General features: G+C 43.8%; 1 protein-coding gene across 3 annotated transcripts in view; it reads left to right on the top strand.

Annotated features, from left to right (window-relative positions):
- The first annotated feature begins 2,722 nt into the window (after positions 1 to 2,722).
- The window catches only part of CNKSR1 (connector enhancer of kinase suppressor of Ras 1), a 344,769-nt gene continuing 330,826 nt past the window's right edge, over positions 2,723 to 16,665 (top strand). The window contains exon 1 of one of the 3 annotated variants that reach the window (XM_086957647.1): positions 2,723 to 2,817. In XM_086957647.1, the coding sequence (XP_086813773.1) occupies positions 2,766 to 2,817 (52 nt within the window). In that variant the 5' untranslated portion in view covers positions 2,723 to 2,765. The remainder of the gene's footprint in view (positions 2,818 to 16,665) is intronic. The other 2 variants (XM_086957646.1, XM_086957648.1) reach the window with 2 other exon arrangements.

Genomic DNA, 16,665 nt, shown 5'->3' with positions numbered 1-16,665 from the left:
GACAAGGTTTGGTTCCCGGCCATGGACTCCATGGTAGAGGAGATGGTGAGGCAGTGCCATGCCTGCACGATCACCGGGGGAGACCCAGCGCCAGCACCGGTGATCACGGAAGAACTGTGCATAACTCCATGGACACATCTCAGTGTGGACTTTGGGAGCTTCCTGGTTGGTTGTCACATGCTGGTCATGGTTGACTCGTTCTCGAAATTTCCCATCGTCGAAGTCATACCGTCAACAGCCTTCCCACAAGTGAAGAGAGTCCTGGATCGAGTCTTCGCAATGATGGGGCTGCCGGAAGAAGTAAAGTCTGACAATGGACCCCCCTTCGAGGGGCGCGAGTTCCAGGATTATCTCGAGAACCTAGCTTTGAGACACAGGAAGAACACCCCGCTATGGCCCCAAGCGAAGGGGAAAGTGGAAAGGTTGGTGAGGACGATCAACCGTGCATTACGCATTGCAGTGGCCACGGGGAAGATCCCAAAGTGGCCCTTGACCAGTTCCTTGGTGCGTACCGTCAGACTTCTCATAGCACCTCTAAGTGTGCTCCGGCTTATCTCCTGTTCAAGCGAGCACCACGAGACAGTATCCAGGCTGACCCGACGTGGATGCCCACGGAGCGGGGTGATGCTGCCGTCCATCTGAGGAGGGAGAAAACGGACCGGAAGGCAAGCGAGGCCCGTAGAGCTCAGGAACCGCAGCTCAGTGTGGGAGACCGGGTGGTGATCAAAGGCCGACACCCCGGGTGGAAGTTCTGGACGCCCTACAAGCCCGAGGCATGGATTGTCATGCATGTCCAAGGGACCATGGTGACCACTAGGAAGGGACAACAATCCGTCACCAGGAAGGTGTCCAGCTTTAAGAAAACAACGGAGGCGGAAGTGAAACCTGAGACCTCTGAAGATCAGGACTCTTTGCCGAACCTATCCCCCCCTGGATCGCAGACGGTGAGGAATGCCTTGCCAGAGTCGCCGAGACAAGCTGGCCAAGGAACTGATGATAGTACCTGTGTGACCGGCCAAGAAGCAGCTGCCGAGCTGGCTGAGTGAACCCCGGCTGGGGTTGCAACATCTCCCTGTGTCCGGTGCCAGAAGTATGGCCTCCGGCCGAATCCAGGGTCGAGTCAACGGCTAAGAGACTTTGTATGTGCCTCACCCTGAAGCAAGAGAAGTTAATGATCCAGAACTAAAAGAAAGGAGGGAGGTAGAGAGCCATAGAGAACCACACAGACTCTCTACAACAATGTTGCAATGCACCCCACGCATCCCTCGGGGCGGGCTCGTCCCGAGGGTATAAATAAATGGGCAATGGGCTGAAGACCGCTCGGGGTCTTCCGGCCGAGCGATAACCACTGTCTCCTTAGTGTAATTTGCATGCGTGCTAGAGGCCTATCTGACCCGGGCCCCGCCGCGCTACAACACTGTCATTTTACATTGTAATCCCCACATGCTGCTTTCCATCGCCATCAGATGTCATATCCACTCGACAGCCTCCAAAGAGTGTATGGTGATTACCAGCGCTTTACAATTTTAGCCTCACTCAATCGCAAGCCATTCTTTCACTCTCGTTTTTCATCGTAAAGCGCCCCATCACCACAATTGTCTTATAGCGCGATATAAACATTTTGAATGAATTAATAAAAAATACCAATATCAGAGTATTGTTTTTAAAAAAGAGAATCAAAAATCTATTTAAAACTATTTGTGGATGGTACAAAATTGAACCAACAACACTATACACGTCCCATGTCTTTTAAAGATGTCCACGCGAACCTACTATTACAACAGAGGAAGACACATTCTCCACATTCCATTCCAGCAAGAATAGGCGCTGGCCAGCCACGAAGGTCAAATCCGAAAAACAGGGAATGCAGCAACATACTTCTCTGTCGCCAGAAGAACCAAGAGCCATAAAGAGACAGTGCCCTCAAGAGTTCCAAATCTGCGCACGAGTACCTCATCTAATCCAGGATTTTAATTTGCATTTTGGGACATGCAGACCTATTTACTAAAATTGGGTCCACAATTCCCAGAATGCAAAGCAAAAACCTGATCGTTTTAAAGAAACATTGCTGAAAGGCATTGTGGAAAGTCGTTGGTCATTAAATGTAGAGGTGTTTTATTTTGGTTCTGCTATCTGGGGAGGTATGCCAATAAAGTTCTCTCTGGTGGCGGTGTAGTATTTTAGCGGCTAGACGTAAGAGGCCCAGGTCGGTTTAGCAGCCAGTAGGCTGCATGCAGCACGGTAACCGTAAGGCCGTGTATCATAGCCATTATTGGCCGGCAATTGAAATTTGTGTTCAGAAACAGCGCTTTCAAACCAATAATAGGACGTTTTTTTAAAGAGGAAAATCATTAGGAAGTTAAAAGGAAATTTCAAATCTCTCAGATAAAGGAGGTTATGCGAGGGCGATAAGCACAGAGGCCTCCCCTTTCAGTTGCTTCCTGTTTCGGGCCCCGCCTCTCTGGCAGGGTTTAGCCTTCTAGGAAGGCTGGCGTCAGAAAGTTTCTCCCGCCGGCGTTACCTGCCAGTCCTACCTCTCCGCGGTGTTCCCACCCCTGGGCGTTGACGCTGCCCGCTGAGGGCACGGCGACTTACCACCATGTTTACGCCGCGATATGCCCTGCTTCCTTCAATCATGCTTTAGGCCCCACCCTCCCAGGTGTAGTCCTGCCCACAGGCAGGTGCGGTGGGTCTCGAGTGTAGCTCCGCCCCAAGAGATAGCCCCGCCCCTTCGTCTTTCCCGGAACCACAACAGGAGCCGGGACATGGAGTCTATACGAGGGTGGGGCCCCGGAGAGAGCGCAGCTTGGCTCAGAGGTGAGGGGTCTGAACTGGCTCTAAAAGTGCGAGTGGGAGTTCCTGGTAATGCCGTGGGTGGTAGTGGTTCACAGAAAGATATCAAAGGCAGGCAGCTCTGAAAGGGGGGAGAGACCGAGAGAGGCATCCTACCCTGCGGTGAAAGGGGTGGAGGCTTACACCAGTTGATTCTTGGGAGTAGACTTTAATCCAACATTAGAAGGGGGAGCGCATAATAAATCCAACATCGCTCTGAACGGCGAAAATGGGAGAGTCCAAGCCGACTCTAAAAGTGGGGGTAAGTTTCTGAACTCTGAAAAGGAGTTGCACCTCCGCTCTGAAGGAGAAAGTTCTCATAATTGCTCTAAAAGGAAGAGAGTATCAAACCATCCTTCAAAGAGTGTAGTGTAATACAACTCTGAAACAGTGATGGCTTATCACAGTTCTGGAAGGTGCTTGTTCCAAACTTTGAAGATCGGGATGGAACCCAACTTTGAGAGCCTCGGGCGCATCCCAACTCTGGCAAGGGGATGGTATAACTCCAGTCTTAAAACGTGGGATGCATGAAAATCCAGCGCTGAAAACGCGACTATATAATGCATCTCCGAAACCTTGACTATACAACCAAATATGAAAGGATGAGTGTTTAACCAGGGAGACTGGGATTTGCGACGTGATGGCAGGTTTATGCGGCAGGGTTGACTGAATTATGTAGCAAGAACAGGCAAATTATGTGGCGCAATGGAGCACTTTTTTGTGTTAGTAGTATTTGATTACTTGCATATTATTAAAAATGTTTACTCTGTCTGGGTAAAGCTTTCATTCCATTAGTAGCAGTTTAACACCCAAAGGCAGCAATAAGTAACTGAAATGTGACCAGTCAACCTATAGAAACAGCCTTTTATTCACACCACTGCATTTTAGTACCTTTTGATCTGTATGAGCTAGAAATACATTGTATAAATCTTCACATTATGCAGGAGATGGTGGATTATGGGGCTAAAGCAACAAGTCCATAATTATGTGGAACGTGCTGCAGAATGGCATAATTCCTGAGACCCTGAGTATATAGCCCTATTCTTAAAGGAAGATGAGTGTATAACCATCTATAAAAGAATGACTTAGCCAAGAAAGGTTGAGGGTATAAACCATCCCAAAAAAGATGTGGCATCAACTCCAATTTGAATAGAGGGAGGGCATAACCCATTTATAAAAGGATGGGTGGAATAACCTAGCTGTGCAATGGTGAACCATCGGTATCCTATATCAAAACAAAAAGAGTTGGAATACCAAACTCTGAAATATGGGGTATAACCTAGTAGTGTAACAGTAAGTTTATAGCCAACCTCTGAAATGTTGGGATATGATACAACTCTGAGAGGGTTCCTCCCTGTAGGATTGAATTAGAGCACGGTTTAATATTGTAGGAAACCAAAAGACCTTTGGTCAAAGATCATAAAAAAAATTTGAATAGAAATTACCATTAGTAATTGTAATTAACATAGAGAATAATTTCTAGGAACGCTATGCCTTCTACAGTATTTTTTAATCTTTCTACAATTTATTTTAGTTAAGCTTTAAAATGCCTTTTTCTCTCAAAGAATTCATCAAATAGCTTCAGTATTTTTAAATAAGAATGCAAATATACAGCATAAACGGACAGCATAAATAAACAGCAGTTTTTAGGCAGTACAAGTCTCATCCTATTCCAGGTTTTAAAGTTTATTTCAAGAAAGTGGTTACTGCCTTGCCTCTAGACCTGGCCAATAATATAATGTGAAGAGCTGTATTTTTGACGCAATTGAACTCACTTCCATTTACTCTTAGGTCGTCATCTTCCTATCTGGAATTTCGCAAACATCTTAAAACCTTCTTGTTCTCCAGATCGGTAGCTGTATAACCCTTCCTCCGCACCCACTGGTTTTCTGCCATCTAGCGCCATGAAACCGATTCTGGTATAAGTGCGCTCTATAAATATTTTAAAATTCAAATTCAAATTGACAGTGCGTCTAACAAAATTAAAAGCGAGGATTGGCCTGGCGTTTAATTTTGTTATTATCTTTTGTAGTAAACCCTTTACTGCACAGTACAAGCTTTTGTTGGGTGGTTTCTACTCTTGGATGCACCCATAGGTACCAGGAAGTTGACTTTAGCATTGTAGGCACTAAGAAGAGGATCTTTCGAACAATTTCCACAATCTGAGTGATATCAAAGACACCTTTTACTGTGCTGAAATGCTTCCCAATCGGAAACGATCTATATTTTGGCACTTTTTGCTTCAATGATTCCCCAAAGATGAACTCTTGGCCTTGGCGAAGTTTGATGAAATATGTTATTTCATATAAAAACCAACTCCTTCTTTTTTCAATCTCTGCGAGTCTCTGTATTCTGGCTGAGGTGATCACCTTGTAACCCGCGTGTGATAGCATTGAGATGCTTGAGTGTGCGGTTTTTCTTAGCAAACAGTGTATTTATGTTGGAAAGTAGGAAGACCCCATAAAGAATGACAACAGGGTGGGTTTCTGTGTCTATTGTTGATGAAACCAATTTTTCATTTTGATTCCATCGGCCACTGAACTACTCATCATGGTTTTCGTGCTACTCTCCACTAATTTATGTTTGAAACATAACAATCCGGGGCCGTATTACACATTATCACTCTTTGCTCCCGGCGCACATTTCAAAAGTTTCACTGGGCGCAAATGGTAATAATGCACCTCATTATTGTGTGTTTGCTCTGCCCCCAGGGCAGCCGCGAACTGGCGCTGCCCTGGGGGCAGCGCATTCATTTGCAAACACATAGCACCACTTTGTGTTTTCACAGTGCAGGCGGCACCCGCCTGCTCTTTCAAAAGGGCTTCGAGATCCCCTTGTAGGCTGGTGCAGTCACTGACTGCACTCGCCTGCAATGGGATGCCTGGAGCCTCCATGGTACCCCCTTCAGAGGGCTGCTGTGAGGAGACGCACTGACAGTGTGCCACCTTTTAAATAGCGCACTATCAGTGCACCTACTGAGGGCTTCTTTGACTCTGCACCTGCGTTTGTAATATGGCGCGGGCGCAGAGTAAAAGGAATTCTCTAATTTGCTGGGGGCACTCCCTTATGCAAATGAGAGAACACCCTCGGATGATAGCGCTGGCGCTTTAAGTGGGCCACCGCTATTGGTATAGAAGGGGACGCACAAGCGTCTGCGTCCCCTTATATAATAACAAAGTGCCCCGGGTGCGCGCAAAACTGGGCAAAGGCCCGTTGCACCCCCGGGGCACCATCTGTAATATGGCCCCAGATGTATTAGGATTGACTCTTCAACAACCCCCCCCCCCCCCCCCCCCACCCCAAAGGGGAATTGTTGAAATCCAGAAAGTCACACACCTGCCTTTCTGTGTTCTTGAGAAAGCAAGCTTATGGAGGCATTGGCCGAGGTCGAATAACTGTTCCTGAACTCCACTTGCTGTTCTGTGTTGATCCTGCGTCTTCAACCTACTTCATCAATATCCTCAGCTTCAGTTTTGAAAACAGCAATGGATTGTCTCTCCTACAAAAAAGTGTTTTTGGCAATGTACATATTGTGGTGTTAGCACTGGAGAAACCGGCTCCTATGACCGACATCTAGTAATATACGGCTGCTAAAGTATTTTGGCACTGATTTGAGAATTTTAGGAAATGTAAATAGTTTCTTTTCCTTTGTCTGTAGGGGAATACACCAGAATAGTTGCTACTGTAACTCTTTGAGAATAGACCGGATACAGAATATCTTTCCTTACGGCCTACACTTAGAAGTGGCCTGTTCCATGACTGCGGAGTTCTGTTATTCCAGTTTGTTTTTGGCTAAATATTCAGTTTTGCCATTGAGAGACTAGCACAAAGCAAAGAAGCTGTCCAAAGTGAAAGGTGTGAGAGAGTGGTCATTGGGCCATTGAAGGCGATCCCTTTTTTTGAAAGATTTCACTTTAAACAATCATCACTCGCGTAAGAGGATGTTCGTTGAGACGGAAACATCCCCTGGATGTTAAACCGCTGCATAACCTTGCCATAAGTGTTGAACTGCAAGCAAAACTGATTAACTTATTTTATGACCTCATTGCCACATGAATGTAGCATGTGCACATAGGCCTATGCATTTCCATGACAATACAAGGGCAGCCAAACATGCCTCTATAGTAGGCAATGAGCTATTGTCATTGCACTGGGTGTTTCACATGAGCAGTGGTGACAGAATACCATGTTTGAATCGGTAATGTGTGTGGACGAACCATTTTCTCTGTCGATGAGAGGTCAGTCTACTGAACCCTCTAGTGCAAAATTCTTCTTTTGTATGAAATCTAGAATCTTGTGCTAACATCCAGCATGCAGGTCGAGAGCTTGCGCATGTGTGTGTGGACCTGTATGGTAGTAAGACTAGGAGTGATGTGTGAGTACTAGAACCCATTATAAAGTGTCCTAAACTGGCTCCCACATCTCAGTCCCTTGAGCTGTGCCCCACACATCATGGACTCTGGTAAATCCCTAGGAAAATTCTTGGACAATAACCTCTCCATGCCTAATCACATCAGTGCCTTCACCGGAGGAGCTAACCATCAACTACACGCTTTTTAGAAAACTAAAACCTTTCCTTCCCATAGAAGATGTCAAAACTGTGGTTTAAGCACTTGTGATATCTAAATTAGACTATGGTAGTGCTACCTTTGCAGGACTTCTGAAAATCAGACTTGCACTCTTTTTCAGCTGCTGGCTGAGCCAAGCGTGTTCAGGGAGGCCGGGGTCAGACCATGGGAGGGAGGAGTAGTAGAGTAGACTGGGGTGCATTTATAAGTGCACATGTCAGTTAGGGTGGTCAAACAGACATGCGCAGTTAGGTTTCTCCAACCCACCTCTATGCTACAGACTCTGGCACAGACTACCTGAGCGAGCGGTAAACCAGCTCGCTCAGGCCAATCATCACACTCCTCTCATGCAGCATGTGAGCAGCACGGACTGGTTGGGGAGTCTCTGATGATGTTCCATGGTCTGCTGGGAGCAGGAAGCAGCAGAGGCGCAAGGTGGCAGACAACACGGGATAAGATTCATTTATTTATTATTAATTCCACCCGCTGCTACCCCAGCACTTTTTATTGCCAGCAGCAACAAATAGATCTGAGCTCCTTCCTTCCCACAAAATTTCACTGACATGCCTAGGATAACTCGCCCTCATTACTCTTAAGAGTCAAGTCCAGAAAGGGTGTATGTGACCCATTTTGCAGAACCATAGTAAGTCCGGCCTCCAACACTGTCAAATGACCTCCACCACCACCGTTGAGGGCCTATTAGACCATCAGTCATGTACCCTTCACTGAGCAGGGCGCAACAACGTTGCACAAAATTAGTTTTCTGCACTTTGTAGCTACTTAGGTGACCGCTGAACCAAAAGCTTGGTGTCCTCAACATATTAAGAGGAGCAGCTAAAGGTTTTAAAGAATTCAATTAGGGTCGCATTAATTGAAAGAACAACACTATGACCAAAGTGTAGATCCGTGCAGAACTCCAATGAGCTGCTTAGGAAATCGGGTACATGCATGTACAATTTTACCACAGTACAGCAGATTCATGAGAACCGCCTACATCACTTTTGGATTTTCTCTGGGGACCAATTGAGGAATGTGGTTGACAGATCACATTGGTGTCCAAATTGTGGGAGACAAGGGAGGCCAAGAAAGAGCAAGATCGGAGTATTGCTGTGGTGAGAGTCTTATCAGAGAGTCATCCAGAACGGAAACCACAATTGTGCCTTTGTCTGCCAAAAACATGCTTTGAAAAAGTCTGCCACGTGAGTCTTTTAATTGAAGGCCTGGGTTTGAAATATAAGTTGTGTCCTAGTTAGAATTTTTTAAGAATGAGGCATCTAATGATTTGTTAAATCGTAGTAGGATATAACCACTAAAGAAAAGAATGTGGCAACTAATTCTTTGTTAAATCGTAGTAGGATATAACCACTAGAGAAGCAGCCACTTGGTGTATTGGACAAATGAGTTGCACAGTACCTTGATAACCGGGCACAAGTCCCGAACAAAGAGGTTGGGGGACGCTGTCACCGGAAGTGACGTCACGACAGGAAGTGACGTCACGAAATGTGGCTTGCACCATCAGACTAATTTCCACCCCTAGCTCACCCCTTAGATGCGATTGCATCTGAGAAATCCTCGCGTGATCAGCGTGCTGTGAGCTCTGAGCTCCTCGTCCCAGAGAGGCCAAAGAGTGAAGTCCAGCAGTTAGGCAGGGGGGACGGCGTCCACCCGGTAAAATAAGTGGGGCAACGCCGTCCATCCGCGTGATACCACGACTCGAGTCTTGTTAGACAACGAGCAGTGTGCTGACATCTAAATCGGACCCCAAGCAATGTTTTGTTGGACTGATCTTTGGAAGGTGTCCGCAGTAAGAGGAGCTAACAATCTTGAACAGTTGTAGGTGCAGTTATATCAGTTAAGACTTTCAGCCCAGGGCAGAAAGTAACAAATGCAAGGCTTGTTTCAGATTGTATATTTTTATTTCAGTTATAAAAGAAGTGGCTGCTGCTATAAGATCCTTTGAGGGAGTATGATTTAACTATACAATGTCTAATGCTCTAAAACCTTGGAAGGGTCCTGAAAAGCTACATCAAAGGGCATTTAAGTACAAGGATATGAGTTTGTGAAACAGTTTCTTTATTTTTTTTATGCAGAGAAAGTAAACCAGCTAATATGGCACAATATTGCCATCAAGTGGATCTGGTGACATCAAAATCCACAAACTAGAGGAATTGTTAATGTCACCAGAACCCAGAGATGGCAGCGTAGCACCATATTGCTTGTTCCCCCGTTATGTATTTTTTTACATTAGATGTTTATTTTATGGTACTTCGCTTGAAAATATTAAGGTTCTCTCTGCTAACTTAAATTACACACACACCTTCTCTTCATACAACTGCACATTTTTGGGGGCATTGAAAAAATAAGCCAGAGAGCTATTTTATATGTTTTAGCCAGTGTGTTGTATATTTATTTTGAATGTGCTTCCTGTCCAATCCTGTTAGAGAGTTGTGTTTTTTCATTGGCCATTTTGGGTGATGTTCTAGTATTCCTTTTCCCGAAAGACAATTTCAGGCCAATGCTACAGCGAGCAAACTGAAGGCACGCTGCTGGTTTTACCCAATATGTATGGGGTATTTTTTGTGACCAGCATGGGACCTAGGAATGGCTATACAGGAGACCAACTGCTACATGTTGGTAAGTAGTATAGCAACCTCTCCCTAAGGTCTACTATTTGTAGGGTAGAGCCAGACCCATTCCATGTATCAAAGGTAAGAAATCTGCACTTCTGAGGTGTGACCTATTAATGCAAAATCATTAGTGAAACATGCCACAGAATCCCCTTGGCTACCAGAGTCTTGAGACTGGGATGTACTGGGTATAGCAGAGACCTGTTCAACCCCAACTTAGTAGCAGACTTAGATTTAGTTTGTCCTCCAGGGTTTAAAGCCTGCCATAAACCATGGGTAAATAAAAAGGAAGAAGGAGTAGGAGTCTTATATAATGAAAAATTGATTATCTTCTCTCTCACTTGAAGAGGTCCTGAAATTCTGGGGCTTACCCTCAAAACAGAAAAGGGTAGTGCCTTTTCAGGCATCCACTATGGACCTCCAGGGCTTCCAAATTCACACCAATATCCCCTGATTGAAGTTCTCTCTAGCATTGTGCTTGCACCGTCACACTTCATTTTGGGGGACTTCAGCTTATGAGCGGAGGGGTACCTGTTGCTCTTTTTAAAGAACTGCTAGAATCTTGTGAGATTTTGAATCTACAACGAGTACATGGCCTCACTGATTGGGTTGGACATACTCTGGATCTTATTTTGCCCCAGATGGAATGATTTCTGTTAAAGTGATTTTACCACTACACTGGACAGACCAAGCCTTAGTTTCATTTCATAAAGTGATGAAGGAACCATGTTTGCCAAAGTTGGCTACTATGCCAACAAGGAAAGGAAGTGTTTGGTATAAACTGAATAAACCAAATATAAAGACACTTTTTAACCTTTCAAACAGCTTTGACCCTAAGAACTTAGTGGAGGTCAATTATCTTTCACATGAGCTGGGGATCTTAGAAAATTGGACAAATTGATTCCCTACACCAATCTGATACCTCGTCGCAGACCATGTACACCTTGGTATAACTAATCATTAAAACACTTAAATTAATGTGCAAGATGCTAGAAAGAAAATGGAGGAAAATCTACTCTGAAGCAGACATACAAATGCTTAAAGACCTTGCTATGTAAGTAGAAAAGAGTGGCCAGCAAAGCTCAGGCAGATTACGATGGCAATACGAGCTACAAATGGCGCAAAAAAGTATTTTTATCTTTTTGGAATGATCAAATCGAGCCTGTGTTTAGCTTGAAGTCACACCATCGCAGGAGCTCTGTGATGACCTTGCTGATTCCTTTGATAAGATCAGCAAGATATTGGAGAACATTGGTAGGATATACAAAATAATGTGAAAAATCTGAATAATCATAAGTTCCATATGAGTTGCAAAATGAATATGAAAACGGACAGCATCTCTTGTACCATTCAGGAAAGTTCTGGCTCATCCGAAAATGTAGGTCTTGTATACAGTTTTCATACAACAGAAATCATCAATTTGTGCAAAATCATCATGATGTGAGACCAAGTATTATGCTCTCAGCCCCGTGAACAATAAAGGGTTCTTGACAGTTTTTATAGAATATTAAAATATTATTCAACTTTTTGTTTTTGTTTGAAGCATCAACCAAGGGATTTGAGTAGTTCGGATGAGTCCTCCTCTGTATAATCATGGCTCAGCACTGTTTGCATAAATACCTTGGTCATCTATTCAGTCCTATCCCTCGTGTGGGGAAAATAAACGAAATCCTTCAAACATGCTGAACGTGCTTTGGCACAAAATTAATAAGATTTGTGTACACCGTGTGTGCATGTGTGGTGGTCAAAAATGAATCGTGCATGTGACAACTAATAAACGTAACCAAAAAACAACCAAACCTGTACCATATAAATGCATAGTAAATTATATGCAACCTGTGCAAAAGATAACTTCACTTTAGCAATTTTTGTGCGTATATATATTATGCTCAGCTTCAGAACTCGTTTTTCTAAAGAACCGCACTCGTGGAACCAAAGTTTTTGCAGTGCTCACACCATCAAGGTTTATTCACAAAGTTTAACAGACGCGTTTCAGCATTACGCCTTCATCAGTGTCAATTACATTGTGCGAGTTAGCTTGGGAAATAGCTACAGACAATCATAGACATGGTTGACGGACTTCAGTATTCTCTAGGTCACGCCATCTTGGAACATGTAAATACATAGTAACATCCTGATGCGTTATATTAGACACATTGGAAAACTAGATAAATATTGCCGTGTATCGGCATAGCTCCCCGTGTTGCCACATCCGGGGAGATTTTTTGGGGGCGTAAAGCCATACAGCCCCCTCCTTTCGAGGTTTCCAACCGTCCATCAAGCCATGTATTGGCGAGTCTTATATCCCTACAGCTTAATCTAGTGCAATTTATTTAGATTTAGATTATAGAGGGAAATATGTAGTAATGTAACAAACTTAACTAATATTTACAAATCCATCCATGATTTTAAAACACTGAGACGCCTAGAATCAAGGTACATTATAGACCTCATGACCAACGTACCACTGGGATTGAACAGCGGAGAGGAATTGGCTGTACATCTGGGGAAATAGTTAAATGAGACATCTACTCTCAGTATACAGAGATCAACCATTCCTATCCTATTCTGAATAACTGTGGTCCGGTGAGACACTCTGAAATAAGATGGATTTATAAATATTAGTTGTTTGTTACATTACTACATATTTCCCTCTATAATCTATAGTCTCTGTACAAAGACTGGAAAACAAGGTGAAACATATTGAAGGAATCATCTTGGCTGTGGCACTGTAAATAAATTGCACTAGGAGGGGTCATAGCGGAGTGCGGCGGCTGCTGCGCTTTAAATGGATATATATATATATATATATATATATATATATATATACATGTAGCAACGTATAAATTGTCGAAATTATCGAGTTTCTGCTGGTCTTCTTCTCTATTTGTAGAGCCATGAACAAAAGTGAGCCTCCAGTGCTGATAACGCTTTATGCGCTATTTCAATTAATGTCTTTACTCTGGACAGTTTTCACCCTCAGAGTACGTTGTCAGAGGACGGACTAATATACAACGTGCATCGTTTTTAGGGCACACCGTGTGTCAACAGGTTAGCCACCCTTGTGGGTATTCCTTGCACATCTGTACAGACCAGTATTTCATCATAGACCATAGCAATTAACATTTGTATTGGATTCCACCTGGTGGTAAATTGCTGTCTCCATTGTACAGAAAGGAACATGGCTGACACCTATATACTTTTCAGTTTTGCTTCCCAGTGGTTACTCAGTCGACACCTGGACAGATTTGTCTAGGCACGCATTAAGACATGAATTGACGCACCCGGGTAAACACATAGTCTCTGATCCTGGAGTGCTCTGCAGTTCGAATCGTAGCCAACAAGCCTTGGCAAACCATATGGATGGAAATGGCATTCCGTTGTAACACATGCGTGGAAAAGGCATGCGTTGCAACATCATACAACCGCGGTAGCCAAAGCGTTCCACGTCTGTAGATGAGTGTACCGTGGCTAGTTTGAGTCGGGATTTTTTCCATGCCACAACTATGCCTTCCAAATACAGAGGGCGTACACTCCAGGGTTGATGGGATTTGTGGTGGCAGCATTGCGAATAAATAGCTTAAGCAAGGCATTATGTTCATCTTGATGCATTGTACTTTTCCCCATACTGAAAGATTCAGTTGGGACCAGCAAGCGATGTCCCTTTGGATCTTCTTAAGTGCTTTGAGATTGTCCTGCATTGTATGCAGTGCCCTTCTGACTCGAATCTCCAGGTATTTAAGATTATGGCACGTCCAGGAGAAAGGAGAGGACCGTAAAGTATTTTTTGTGCTTATGGAGGTCAAAGGGAGAGCATTGCATTTACTCCAGTCAATATGGTACCTGGAGAATGTGGAGAAATCTGATATCCTTTCTATTAAGACTAGTATCGACTGTTGTAGATCAGACAGTGTAAATAGGATGTTGTCCGTTAAGAGGAGTACTTAATTTTTACCTACTGGCATTTGTATCCCTTTAATGAGGGGATCTCTTCGTATTGCCATGACTAGCGGTTCTAACACAAGAACGAGGATATATTGATTGCAGGGGAGTGAAAGCTATTACCCACTATTGTGGCTGTAGGGTTAGTGTATAGCCACTTAAATTTTGGTGAGCACTCACTTTTATCCCAATTTCTTTCTAGTTTTGGAACATATAGCCCCATTTTATTCTGACCAGCACTTTTTTCACTTCCACCGATACGACCACCTTCTCATCTTTGTTATTTTGACTTGCTATAAAGCATGTGAAAGTTACCATAGTTGGGATGCAGAGGAGCAATGAGGGGCAAATCCCACTTGCGTAGGTGGTACCAAAACCGGCAAACATATTGCCAGGTGTGTTGCCAGTATTTTGGCACATATATTTTTAGCTCTATGTGTATTAAGGAGATTGGTCTGAATACCCTGCACCTTGATAGGTCTTTGTCTGGTTTTATAAGAAGATAGATATTGGCGGCACTGAATTCTGGTGGGACTGTGTGTCCGGGGCTATGCCTGCAAACAATTTATCACTTTGATTGCTGCAAGGGCATCGATTCCTAATGCTATTTATTCAGTGGAGATTTCTGCTTCCCGCGCTTGCGTTAGTTCTAGGGATAATGATTTCAGTTGGAAGCAGGAAAACCACTACCTTCCAAGTCCCGTTTGTTGCTAGTGTCCTCTTTGTTCGATCATCTACTAAAGTCCTAGAAGGCCGTTGGAAATCGATTGGATGTGTCAATAATGTCCTCTGTACTGTGTATATTGCAGGTATTGGCTGTTATTCTTCCTATTTAAGTTGAAGGGCCTGAAGACCGATCGCTTTCTCTCCTCTCTCGTAGTGGCACTGCCATCGTGAAATAGGACATTTTCTGTCTGTGATTTCATTAGGGAGGTATGGATCTATTTTACTTGAAGTAGGGCTTGTAATGCCTCCTGGTTGGGGTCCTGATTATATGTATGTATGAGGGTTTTGACTTTGTCTTGAAGAGCATGTTGGTTTTTTTTGTTGTTTCATCTGGACAAATCCCTCATTAACTCTCCTCTAATACTAACCTTTCCGACTGACCACAGCATTTGCGGTTAAGTAACTGTGCCTTCATTTATGGTCAAACAGGAGGCCAATTATGATTGTGTTTTTAAAAATGTTTTACAATCATTTTCCAGTGATTTGTAATAGGACAGGTTTATCCTCCACATGCCTTGAGGTGTTTTTTGTAGTCCTAGATCTAAGGTGTTTGTGTGTCATGATGCAATATGCTACATGGTATGATGCCAGTGGATTGTACTCCGGTAGTAAAGTAGTTGTTAGATAGTAGTCAAAGTGGATGTGTGCGCCATGTTGGCATGAGGTAAACATGAACTCTGTTGTGTAGGCAGGCTCAAGGGTTGGTCAGTGTGACGTCATTGATCACATCCTGCAATAGATGCCAGTCCTGCATGTTCGAGTCTGTATGGCATTGGGACTTGTCCAGCAGGGTTCCAGGACCAAGTTCCAATCTCCTATTAAGATTTTGCTACATGAAAGAGAATGTAATAGTATGGTAAAAGTCTTAATGTAAATGCGTTTGTCTCCCACTGGGGCATATATCAACCCTGCTATTATTGTTTGTTGCTGTACATCAAATTTCACAAAGACATAGATAACAGCAGAGTCTGACCAAATTTGGGCAAAGCGGATTGGGAGAAATTTGTGGAGCAGAATAGCCACTGCACCTTTCCTTCGCGTTTGAGTTGTGTTAAGGTTATTGCATGCCAGGGGTTTGCAGTCATGATGCACCCTTCCCGCCAATTCTTTCTTCGCTTTCTGTTTCAGTTCGTGCCAGATGTGATTCCTGCAAAAGGACCATATCGGGTGCGTGCATTTTGAGGAATGTTTTTTGTTTTCCATTTGATGTTGTGCATTAGCCCATTTACATTATGTGAAACGACCGACCTTTTATTGTGGGGTATGAGACTACCAGTGGCATCCTGTGTATGTCAGTGGGGACTTCTTTTTGTTTAAGAGTTTAAACGTGTGGACTTCAACTCGAGAGAACTAGGTTGTCTGGGAAGACCCCCTCCTTTATAGAGGGAAGGGGTTCTCCAAATAGAGCTGTAGTCTGGTAAGCTCTGATGGGATGGTGGTGCCTCTCAGTGTAGTTCAGAGAGTGATAGGAGTATAACGTAGAAATACTGAGTATGGGAGTAGTCCGGTGGCTGGGCCTAATGAATCATGGAGTCAGTTTCTCACTGGAAGCCCAGTGGTGCGTGACTTCTTCAAAGCGGTCTATTTGTTTGTTTTTCGTCTCCTGATTCAGTTTACTTTGCTACCGGGAAAAGCAGGAAATTCAACAGTGGAAGGGAGTTTTCCATGCTTGAGAGAGGTCTTTCTTTTAGGTGTCTAACCAGAGTCCCCTACTCAGTAAACTCTGTAGTAAAACCTCCACATGTTATCAACATTTTGAGAGGCTCAAATAGCCTTTATCTGAAGTCGTAGTCAAGTGCTTGGAAGCCTTTCCCTTTTTGGCCATGTTTGGAATGACATTTTGCTTTTCGCCTCTGGAATGTTTCCCTTACTCATTGGTACCTTAAAAACAACAGGCTTTTCTTCAATCTGTGTGCATGCTGAAATTCTAACATCGGCTCGAACGTTAAACCAGTAACATCTTGGAAAAA

Source organism: Lissotriton vulgaris, chromosome 2_1 (assembly GCF_964263255.1).
Source record: "Lissotriton vulgaris chromosome 2_1, aLisVul1.2, whole genome shotgun sequence".
Taxonomy (NCBI): Eukaryota; Metazoa; Chordata; class Amphibia; order Caudata; family Salamandridae; genus Lissotriton; species Lissotriton vulgaris.
The sequence above is the reverse complement of the archived record's forward strand: the minus strand, read 5'-3'. Positions and strand labels throughout refer to the sequence as shown.